At 35.2% G+C, this 11,843-nt stretch overlaps 2 protein-coding genes and 1 pseudogene across 4 annotated transcripts; 2 read left to right on the plus strand and 1 right to left on the minus strand.

The window, feature by feature from the left end:
- The first annotated feature begins 27 nt into the window (after positions 1–27).
- On the plus strand, positions 28–3,915 carry LOC9323425 (probable inactive tRNA-specific adenosine deaminase-like protein 3). Of its 3 annotated transcripts, XM_021034202.1 has the most exons (11): positions 702–870; positions 961–1,084; positions 1,401–1,495; positions 1,600–1,651; positions 1,787–1,863; positions 1,945–2,066; positions 2,205–2,287; positions 2,519–2,618; positions 2,823–3,233; positions 3,323–3,426; positions 3,544–3,915. In XM_021034202.1, exons 3-11 carry the CDS (start codon positions 1,423–1,425, stop codon positions 3,722–3,724), a joined length of 1,203 nt encoding a protein of 400 aa, XP_020889861.1. In that variant the 5' UTR covers positions 702–870; positions 961–1,084; positions 1,401–1,422; the 3' UTR covers positions 3,725–3,915. The 3 variants fall into 3 exon arrangements, with proteins under 3 accessions (XP_020889862.1, XP_020889861.1, XP_020889863.1); XM_021034203.1 differs by lacking the exons at positions 702–870; positions 961–1,084 and adding an exon at positions 28–201; XM_021034204.1 differs by having other exon boundaries at positions 702–1,084; positions 1,600–1,652; positions 1,800–1,863.
- A 1,062-nt stretch (positions 3,916–4,977) lies between these two features.
- Positions 4,978–6,963, minus strand: LOC9324892 (annotated as a pseudogene).
- Positions 6,964–10,539: 3,576 nt separating this feature from the next.
- On the plus strand, positions 10,540–11,186 carry LOC9323427. Its single transcript, XM_021010085.1, has 3 exons — positions 10,540–10,572; positions 10,670–10,841; positions 10,926–11,186. Exons 1-3 carry the CDS (start codon positions 10,540–10,542, stop codon positions 11,057–11,059), a joined length of 339 nt encoding a protein of 112 aa, XP_020865744.1. The 3' UTR covers positions 11,060–11,186.
- Positions 11,187–11,843: the final 657 nt, after the last annotated feature.

Consider the following 11,843-nt stretch of genomic DNA (forward strand, 5'->3'; position numbering starts at 1 on the left):
CCTCGCTAGACCCCAAAATCGATTTGGAGGCCGCGGCTCAGCTCGAAAAGTCTTCGTCTTCGCAGTCTTCGTCCCCCGTCTCCTGGTGTTAGTAAAGCAACCTATGCCTCTCGTCTCTCTTCTCTCCTCGGCGTTCCTCATATTGTCACTGGTGATCTTGTTCGTGAAGAGCTCTCCTCCTCTGGCCTCATCTCCTCTCAGGTTAGAATTTCTCAATTGGCAATTAATTGTGTAGCCTGTGTGGTTCTATTTGTTATGCTCTGTGAAGAACACATAGAGATCAATAGATTCTAAGATTTTGAGATTTTAATTTGTGTGTTCGATGATCTTGAATTGAGTTTGCTTAGAAAATTGATCTCAGTGAAACCTTGCTTGATGTTGAATTTTGGTTGTTATAGGTCATCAGATTTTTCCTTTGAAATGAGAATTCTTTTGGTATAAGGAGGATCAACATGATATATATATATCGTGTGTAGAACTAGAACAGGGGTTGAATCATTGAGTTATGTGATCAGCCATCACATGTGTTTTTAATTGTGTGTTCGATGATCTTGAATTAGTTTACTATATGTTAGAGACATTGTGTTTTAGCACCAAATTCCTTTAGCGTGACTCTTAATATTGATTACAGTTGCTGGAAGATAACTGTATATATGGAGAGTTTTGTGATTAACTATAACAGATGTTTTTAGATGCTTTAGTTCGCCCTCACCTCTGTGGTTACCACATGTAATGCTGGCGTTAATAGTTTCAAGGGCAAGCAAGGCAAATCATCCGGGAAGAGAATACTAGTTATGAGAACCAATGGTTCTTAAGGGCAAGGGGAAGCAAGGCAAAATTTTGATTTTTTTTTTTCTTAAAAACCAATAGGTTCTTAACCATTGGAAGACAAATTTCTTAAGATCCTTCCATTTTTTTCTTAAGGCAAAATTTTAATTTAAAAAATTGTTAATCAATTAGGTTAATTAATGAAACCTAAAACGACGTCGCTGTGAGGGCTCTCGTCTTCTCCACCTTTTTTTTTTGGGTGAAACTCTCTCGCTCTCGGCGGTCTCTGTGTCTTTTGCTTGAGCAAAGCTTTAGCGTGAGTTAATATAATCTCTTACCTTCTTCTATGTAATATTGTACGGTTTCTGGAATTGCATCTGATTGTGAGTACTTGGTCTGAAATTTGATCAACTATTGAATTCGATAATGCTGTTCAATAGCCTGAGCTGGGTTTTACTCACCACTCTACTCTCTACTTATTGAAGCTGGAAATTGAAAGTGTTTGGTTATATGTTGAAACTTTTTGCAAGTTCTCTTATTTCAATTGTCATCAATCTCCACTGAGAAAGTTGGAGTTTTTCGTCTCGGTTTTATCCCCATTTCTTAAAATTTGAGCTAATGATGTTAATCAGGCTCAAGTAATAGAGAAAGATTATGGATTCAGATGCATGGGAAATCATCCATATACCTGAAAAGCCTGCATTGTCACCTGACCATCAGCCCACTGGTAATGATTCAATCTCAAAGGCCTCTCCTTTTGGATTTTTAGTCTATCAAAGGTTCTTTATATAAACTTCTTCTTGTGTGTGTGTGTGTTGTTGTTGTTCACAGTAAAGGTATATGCGAGTCTAATCAAACCCAAATTTGCCAATACGATAGTCAGGTTTGTCATTCTTGTTTCGACTTTATAGTTTTAATCTCTTACTCAGTTTTCTTCGACTTTTCAGTTGTAATCTCATGCTTAGTTTTTTTCCAACTCTACACTTAAATGAGTGGATTTTGACTTTGGTATGATTAGGCATTTATGTAAGATTGCTCCTCTAGAAGATCTTCGCCATGTTAAAAGGGTGAAGAAGAAGATTCTTCCAGATCGCGGTATCCCGTTGTTAGTTTTCTTGGCGCTGTGATGCACCAAACATAACATTATGAGGTTTTGATTGCAAGCTTATTGGACAGGTGAAACTCAGTTGACTGTCATCTTATGTCTAGCACCTGAGCACCACGATCATTTGAACAATATGCCACCTGATGTGCAGAAACTCGTTGATCCCTATGAGTTGAGTCCTTTTATTACACAAGTAGGTTTCTTTTCTCTTTTCTCACCACAATTTACTTCAAGGATTTTGTACATTTTGATTCCAAGTCAAAGATTTCTTTCTTCTCATTCAATTATATTTTCAGTGGAATCTCATATTTTCATGCAATAACTATGATAGGTATGCAAATATGCTGCGGTATCAAAAGAAGAGTGGGAAGAACAGAGTAAGATATGGCCAACTTCTTTTCATCCCCCAACCTAGTAAGCTCCATGCCTTTTTGTTAGCTTTTTGGTTTCTTGGATCTTTTTTGTAACCAAAGGAGTCTACATTATCTTTCTTGTCTTTTTAATATCTAAGCTTTAGTCGTTCTAGAATAATCCTACTTCTTGATGATTTCTATTAGTTCTCTTATTTGCATTGATAGCAATATATGTCTTTGTTTATAGTGCAGCAGTCAATGATTTTTTACTTTTTGCATTTGGCAATGACAGCAATATAGATGGCATCGGTGGGTTCAGCGAGGAGGATACACAATCGATCTGCAAGTTCATGAGAGTTGTTATTGATATGGCAGTATCTGGTCATAAACCAGTAAGTATTTTCCATTGATCTACATAACATCGATATGAAGTTTTAAACAATAGACCGGAGTCTCCTAATCATCTGTTTTCATTTTTCACACACCATTCGCTTTTTTTAGCTCCTCAATCCTTTTTCTCTTGGCAGTAAGATTTACCACGGATTCATTACATAGAAAAGGATCTCAATTTACCACATTTCTAATGTACTTTTCAGCTTGTAAATGCTGCAGTGATAGTTGATCCTTCAGTTAGGCGAATAATAGCTAGTGAAACTGATCAAGTATATGCATCATCTGCTCCTCGCGACAATACTAGCGCAGGGACCAGGCCCTTCAAGGAAACAGGGGAAATATGCTTAAATGGCATACTTGAAAAACAGAATGGTTCATTGTCTGCTGTTGCTTGTCTAAATCCCTGGCAATGGAGTTTGCAGCCGCATGACACTGAAAATTGTAGCCAATGGCATCCTCTTAGGCATGCTTCCATGGTTGCCATTGAATCTTCTTCGGCCAGAGATAGACATCTGTTTCCCAATTCATCCGAGAGTTTTCGTCCGGATCATGTTCAGCCCTCAAATACAGATTCTCCGGCTAAAAAGCAGAAAACAAGCAGTCAGAGTCCATACGTAAGTTCATTCCAACCAAGGTTTTTTAATTTCCTCGACGTGCTTTGACTAGTACAGCGTTCTCTCTTACACTTCTGAGTTACCGATAGGTCCAAATTGACAGTGGAGAAGAGACTCTTAGAGATCCTTCAATGGAAAGGCCGTACCTCTGCACTGGTTATGATATTTTCCTCCTGTTGGAGCCTTGTACAATGTGAGTTTCTACATACATTACCCTCCTTTTTTTTTTTTTTTTTTTTTTCCTCACATACATTACCCTCCTAACATCCGCAAGTTTGTGTATCTAATAAAGTCGTGATATGTTCCCAAGGTGTGCTATGGCGCTTGTGCATCAAAGAATAAAACGAATTTTCTATGCTTTTCCAAACCCCACGGCAGGTGGTCTCGGGAGTGTTCATAGACTTCAAGGGGAAAAGAGTTTGAACCATCATTATGCAGTGTTTAGAGTTTTGCTGCCTGATGACGCACTTAGACAAATGACCACGGTCTAACGCATTGTTGTAGTCGATCGATAATTGTATTACGGGTTCTGGGTGAGAAAGCTGATTCTTTGTTCTTGTTCTTTCCAAGAATCTGGAATCTTATTGAGTTATTACCGTGTATCAAGGGCTCAGTACTCTGTAGTCAGAAACTTGTGTTTTAGTGAAACAACATAAAGAAAAGATCATATAAAAGGAAAAAACAGAGTGCAATCACTAGGAATGAGCAAGAAACCATCCTACTTACTGTAGTATCAGGCCCACATGAAATAATTCTTGCACTGCGCTCTCTCAATCTAACAACAGAGGATTGACGATTGCCGCCATTCGAAAATCGTCGTTAGCTGAAAGACAAAAGAGGTTGTTATGAGGTAATTGGTGACAATCTCAAACTTGGTTTTCAAAGTTATTAGCTCATATTAGACCTCGGCATAATAACCGGATCCATAGAACCGAACCGAAAAAAGAGGGTTTGGTTCGGTTATGGATAGTAGTAAATGTTCTAATGGATGTCAAACATGTTAGATTGACATAATAGTAGTAAATGTTCTAATGGATATCGGAACCGAACCGATATCCATGGATAACCGGTAAGAACCGAAAAAGTAGGAGAGAGAGTAGACGCGTTTCTGGTTTGAGAAACTGTGTCTCCACTTGTCTTTATATTATTGGCCAAATTTTCTTTTTATAATTTATAATTCAAATAAATAATTTATTTATTATAAAATGATTAAAATAATATTTTTGAGACACCCACAGTGTCTGAAGGATGAAGATGGTCTAACATTTACGAGAGAAAACACGTCCAGGTGTAGAAGAATTTGACCAGCTTGCAGAATCACGCAACGTTGAAGCTCTAACTTTCTCTTCCAAGAGTGGCTTACTATGGTCGCAAAGGCTCCGGCTTTAATGGAAAAATAAACAAAGCAAAACCTAGAGAGTTTATTTGAGAGAAATATGTTGGAGAATTTGAAATTTTTGAGAAAATCGCTGAATTAGAGTAAACCTTGAGAGCAAAGTGCGAGCTTGCTTCATTAACTTCTACACAATTCCGAGAGAAACGATTAAATCGTCATTTTGGATTACTTATCGTCACTATGAGTCGTAAAATGCGTAAATCTTTAATTTTATTTCATGCTTACATCGAAAAAAAACGAAAGAAGAAGCGGAAATCGGGTGGTCATAAGAGTTTTTTTATTCACTTTTCAATGCGAAAATCAGTTTTTTTCACGCTCGGTGGTGGTGTCGTGGGTGGTCTAATCATATTAGCTTAACTATTTTTCACCCATTGAAATCCTTGCTTAATTATGTTCAATTTATTACAATACAATTTTCATTTAAACAACTTACAGGAAACTAAAACCACGTCGGTAATCAAAACCAGACCAGAATTGTGTTTGTAAATTGTCTAGAGAGGAGGAAATCAGAGATCAGCTTTTCCAGGATAGCGAGGGAAAGGAATAACATCTCTGATGTTATCAATTCCTGTAGCGAACTGAATCATACGTTCGAAGCCAAGTCCAAACCCACAATGCTTCACTGTTCCATAACGGCGCAAGTCAAGGTACCACTCATATGGCTCTATTGGTAGACGCATCTCCTCGATCCTATTATTATAAGACCACATTCTGCTTCATATAAACCATTCCAAAAAAAAAATTGAATACTGGTTTCACTTTCACATACCTCTGTCTGATGACATCATATCGTTCTTCCCTTTGGCTTCCACCAATGAGTTCTCCCACCTAATAAATATATACATAGAAAACAGATAACGCAAAATAGTCCTCTCATTATAACAAGATGATGAGTTTTCTTTATTACCTTTGGAACGAGGACATCCATGGCAGCAACTGTCTTCTCATCATCGTTAAGTCTCATGTAAAAAGCTTTGATTTCTTTCGGGTAGTTATAAACAATTATTGGCTTTTGATCATACTCAACCTCTGTCAAGTATCTATAGTAATTGCAAGACAAGTTTGGTTAGCAACTAACCATTTCTTGCAAGTGTTTCAAGTTGGGGAATTGTTTTTATTAGACAAACCTTTCATGCTCTGAGGCCAAGTCCATTTTCCTCTCCACTTTGTTATCAAAAACAACCTTTCCTTCAGCTACAGCTTTCTCAAGTACCTCTATTGCTTCAGTGTATGTTACACGCTTAAACGAGGTTTCGGCAACCATTTTTAGCCTTTTCGTGCATCCCCCATCAACATTCTTATCCATAAAATCCATGTCATCGGAACAATTCTTGATCAACCAGTTGCACATGTATTTCACATACGCCTCTGCACAGTTCATGTCGTCCTACACAAATTTCAAAGAAGAAGGTTTCTAAGATACAATATTACCATAAAGAAGAAACCAAAGAATATTATCTATGTTTATTACATGTATATCTGCAAAAGCTATTTCAGGCTCAACCATCCAGAATTCAGCTAAATGCCTTGAAGTGTGAGAGTTCTCTGCTCGGAAAGTCGGGCCAAATGTATACACGCTGCTAAGAGCGCAAGCATAGGTCTCCACTTGTAACTGACCAGAACCGTCAAGAAAGCTTGACGGCCAAAGAAATCATCCGAATAATCAATTTTTCCATCTTTTTTAGGTAATCCAGGCTTAAGCCTTGACCTCTCTTCAACATGAGCTAAACACGCCTTTGCTATAGTAAGTTGAGCAACGGAAGCAGTGATCTCTTCCTTGCTTGCCTTGGCAGCTTTCAGTCGCGACACAGCTTCACCTCTCTCCTTGACAATAAGTCTCTCCGCTTCAACATCAGCCTCAGTGGGTGGAGGGTTATCAATGAGATCCTGCTCAACCCTCTCAGTGTGATTGATCAAGGTTGTTACTTGGAACATTTCACCAGCTCCTTCACAATCACTTGTTGTGATGATAGGAGTGTGAATGTAAAGGAAACCATGTTCTTGAAAAAAACTGTGGGTCGCAAAAGCAAGCGCATTACGGATTCTTGCCACTGCTGAGATCTGAAATCATAGCAAATATATGACCAATATAATTAGTTAAGTGAGCCTATGAAACGAAGAAAACATCTTCAAAAATCAACTTTTCAATGATTCAATCAAACAGAGAAACATTAAAAACAAGTTTCAATCAAGAAATAAGAAGTGTTTACCAAGTTAGTCCTGGAACGAAGATGAAGCAAATCTCTGAGAAACTCAGGAGTCAACTTAGTCTTAGGAAGCGGATACTTAGTCGGATCAACAGTTCCCACATCAATCACACTCTCAACGTTAAGCTCGATACTCATAGAAAAGAACTTATTGAGGATATATGAACTGGTTAACTTTGGTTAACTTCGGTTTACTGATCTTGGTTTAATGCTACATTTAATCTTATGTATATAAGTTTAATTAGATTCTCATTTTCAGTTTAAGTTGTTGTAAAAATATTTTCACCTCAAATAATAAAGTTTGTTAGCTTCTTCACTCTCTCTCACTCTCTCTTTCCGATCTTGAACGTCCGGTATACCAAAATTTATTATGGTATCCGAGCATAATAAGGAGAATCCGCCTTCGTTGTGTTCAACGGAAGAGAGCTTTATCTTCTCTTCTTCGTTTTCTTGTTACTTCGTTTGATTTCATCGATTCACGATTTACGATTTATGTTTTTCCGATCACCGGAATTTTCTTTCCGTTCTGTTTCCTTCGTTTCTTTCAATTGACTGAAAAACGAAATATCAAACGGGAGAAAATAATAACGAATCCTTTACAATAAAATTTTAAAAGACACTTTTTGCGTCTTCCGGGATTTCTCAAAACCCTATTGTTGTGTTTGTGTCTAAACTCTGAAGATCGCCTTATGCAAAGCAAAGTCATGAAATGCGTTAGATCAATTTGAAGTCGTACGTGTTTTTTTCTTAGATCATGTTTTGTTCTGCACAGGTAAACATAATAGATCAATTTTGAAGTCATGTTTTAATACTTTACAATACACCAAATTCTCAAGTTGGCTACCTAAACATCAAAACTTATTAGTTTCTATGAGTAAATTAATATACTATGAGTAAAATACACCTTGATTAATATACTACGAGTAAAATTTCTATGTCGTACCTTTTTTCTTTGAAATTGTTTACAAAATACTTAATGTGAAAACTATTTAAAAGGTTAAGGTGTTATCTATATTTGGCGTGTGATTCAATTTTATTCGAAGAATTAAACTCAAGAGGTTTGGATGAGTAGATGTCATGTACGATAAAACAAAATCTTTCAATTCATGCTTGGTACCAAATCTCTCTGCTAATTTTGTAATAAAAATCAATAAGTTTTAACGTATGACACAATTCAGTAACACATATATTTAAAGTGAAAACCTTTTTTTTTTTTTAAGTTGACTTCATTATCAATATTTTGACGTGTGATATAATAGTAGTATTCGAAGAACTTAACTACAAAAACGTGTGTGACTGTCAATTTCATGCTTGGTATTTCAACAATCTCTATGCTAATTGGCCCATAATTATAGTAAGTTTGTGGAACTTACATTTCTCCATTTAGAAATAAAGTAAAGATGTAGGTGTTTTACGACTCAAGTGATCAGCCAGTCACTCACAAGTCACAACCTTAGTAACAAACTCTGAGATTTTATTAGAATTATAAATATATCACATCTGTCTGTTTCGAAATTTGAACAACATAAATAATTAATTAGTACATTTTAAAAAATATTTCGTATATTCAAATTGATTTTGTGGATTGACAACTTGATGTGAACTAAAGTTATCTGTCTTTGTTAATTAGTCATAGAAATTAGTAAGTGTTGACGTGTTTATACCTTGAAATTGTGTACAAAAAACAATAAAGTGAAAACCTTTTCAAAAAAATGTTAACTTGTTATCTATATTTTTGACGTGTGATTCTGTTGTAATGGAAGAGCTAAACTACGTACTAAAGCAAATATGTCAGTTTCATGCTTGGTATCCAATGATCTCAATGCTAATTGGCCAATAATTATAGTAGGTGAAATTTCTTCTTTCGGTTTTTAATTTAGATGTACGCGTTTTACGACTCAACAAGTTAAACTAAAGTGATCCACTTACAATCGTTGGTAACAAACAAAGGTCTTAGATTTTCTTATAAATATCACATGTGTGTTTAGTAAGTCTCTATCTCTCAAAACACAAAATATTCACTAGAGAAGAACAAGAATGGAGAATCCAAATTTCGATACACTTCCTGAACATCTACAAATGGAGATTCTGTTACGGTTGCCTCTGCAATCCTTGGGTAAATGCCTCTGCGTCTCAAAGCAATGGGCATCTTTAATCCGCTCCCAAGAATTCAGAGATCTTTACTCGAGCCGATGGATGACAGACGATCTTGACAAAGCGCTACTTGATCTGCTACTCAGCTAGTCTATACCATGATTAAATCTTCAACGTGAGGTCTGAATAGTTTAGTGTCATTGTTCGTCTCATATATTTCTATTGTCCGTTAATTAATCTTTATTTATGCTAAATAATAATGTTGTCTCTCGAGTATGCTATATTGGGATTATTCGAATCCATTTCTATTGTCGTACATTAATCTTTGTTTATGTTATATAAATAACTTTAATAACATTATTCGAATCCATTTCTGTTGTCTTACATTAATCTTTGTTATGTTATACTATAACAAACTTACATTTTGAAACATTGATAAAACGCAACAAATTCCCAAAGCTTTTTGTTTTTTTTTTTTCCATCGAAAATTGTTTATATTTTTGTATAGCTGTTTGTCAGTCAGATTCTTTCGCTATATGTCGTTTACTTTTGTTTTTTCGACGCTTCTTCTTCCCTAATTTCAAACCCTCATTGAGAAAACATATAACTTGGTCAAAGCAATTTTTCCATTTACAAAGAAAGACAAAAATTGTAGTTACAAAACCCATTAGGAAAAAGATGATTTAGCGTGTGCTTTATTTTATGTTACCACTTTACTTACCCCAGTCATCACCTTCCTTTCGTTTTTACATTTTTACCTTTGTCATCGATTAGTATTAGTTTTTCAAAATATTGGTCAATACATTTATTATAGCAAATTATCTCTGCAGAACTTTTAACGAAATTACATAGCTGCCAAAAGACATTAAACACATGGTCATCAAATATTCAAAACTTTACTATTGTTAAGGTATCATAGTCACATACAATTCCTTCTATTAGCCAAATTCATTTGATCAAATAACTATTTATCTAGATTCAATATTTAGGAGACATCAATGTCTTATGATTGTCAATTTTCTATCAACAACTTCTCATGTGATGAAACTTAATATAAACCAATATGACATATAAAATTATATAAAATAAATTTTGGTTATTAACAATTAAATTCATTGTTTACACAAATGATAAGAAGGAATTAGTATAATGACTATGTAACTTTAACTATAGTAACCGAACCAAATCATACAAGTGTTCCGCCCTAGCTAGTTGTTTGTTTTATAGAAATTAGATTTATGAAGTATAGATTAGTATAGTACGCTTCTTGGTTTCTCTTTTTTTTTTTTCCCTATCAGTATAGTATTTGGATAATATTACGATAGTTAAAAAAGCATATATTTATTGGACACTGCTTACTACTTCAATATATAGAGATAGATATATGTAATGCACATAAGTTTCTAAAGAGAGCGAACTTGAAGTGAATCAAACAATGGTAAAAATAACTAAAAAGGCATTTGTTTTTTTTCACCTTTTTAACTTTGCTGTAAATTTTCCCTTATAAAATGGGCATCAAGAAGACAATGATAAGATCATAAAATCTTGTTTGTCTTCATACAAAAGAAAAAAAAAATCTTGTTTGTCTCTTTGTTGTACTAGAAAGAAAATGGAAGGTGGCGCTGAGGATCTGAGTGTTGAGGTACAAGATTGATATAATAAGATTTAATGATATGTTTTTTTTGTAATGTTATCATATAGTTTATCAACTAATGTTTTTACATTTTGCTTCTTTGTAGATTGTTGGTCTATTGGAAACGGCTTATGAGAGGCGTGAGCCGATGACCAAAATCCGTAAACAGCTTGAAAGAATGTCAGAGACTTTGGCCGAAGCTGTGCCTCACTCAAAATATGCGGAGGCCATTGTGAAAGGAATGCTTCTTGCTGTTCAAAGACGTGCAAACCTAAACGGTAATTAATTAATTAGGTTTTTTTTTGCATCTTCTCTAATTATGAACTATATCTAGCTACTCTCATTCTAAAAAATTGTTTCAGTGCTCCTTAGCATCCAAGAAACCATCGATCAGGTTTTTGATACATATGGTCCTATCCTTATTCAATATGCCACCAGCAAAACTACCCAAGTGAGCATTTTAATAATAACAAAACAATATGTTGCATTTTTATAAGTAAATAATTACAATTTCTAATTTCTCAATAGATCCAAATCATAGAGTCTGTGGAGAAGATATGTCTTGAACCTCAGTCACCATTTTTCCCTGTTTTTGGTCATGTGAGTAAGAATATATTTTGATACTTTTTAGTCTTGCATGTTTCTTTGATGTTAATTAACCATTGTTTTTTTTTCCCCTATAACAGATAATCCAGACCTTGTCACGCCATTGTGTAAACGTGGAAGCCATTGTTGATTGGGAAGAGCGTAGGAAAGAAGCAAGAGAGAGAGGAATTCTGTCTCCACAAGAGATGAATCTTCTGAGGAATATGGAAAATACCCAAAGTGGTCCTACCGGTGGCATCCTTGAAGGATTTGAGATTGGAAAAGGAAGCCAGGACGCTCGAGACATGGGCCTCTAAGTCCATTCACGACTCTCTATCCCCTATGAATATGATCACCTATACTTCTTTCTATTTTATCTATTCACGACTCTCGGTTTGTTTGACTACAATCAAACAAAGTATATAAGAAAATAAGTTTGATTGATCCAAAAAACTTATATAACTAGGATATTTTTGTGACATACGATTGATTCATGCAAACAATATTATGTTACAAAAAAACAAAAAAACAATATTATATGTTTCAAGGGTAAGAAATAGCCACACAAACAATCAAACAAAAGCCCACTAACAGTTGCGTTTAGCTAGTTGCTGCCTGCCTCGTCGTTATTCTGGCGGTACCCCCTTTTTTTCTTTTTTCTTTTTTTTTCTCTTTTTTTTTTCTTTTTTTTTCTT

Source organism: Arabidopsis lyrata (genome assembly GCF_000004255.2).
Source record: "Arabidopsis lyrata subsp. lyrata unplaced genomic scaffold ARALYscaffold_2, whole genome shotgun sequence".
Classification (NCBI taxonomy): domain Eukaryota; kingdom Viridiplantae; phylum Streptophyta; class Magnoliopsida; order Brassicales; family Brassicaceae; genus Arabidopsis; species Arabidopsis lyrata.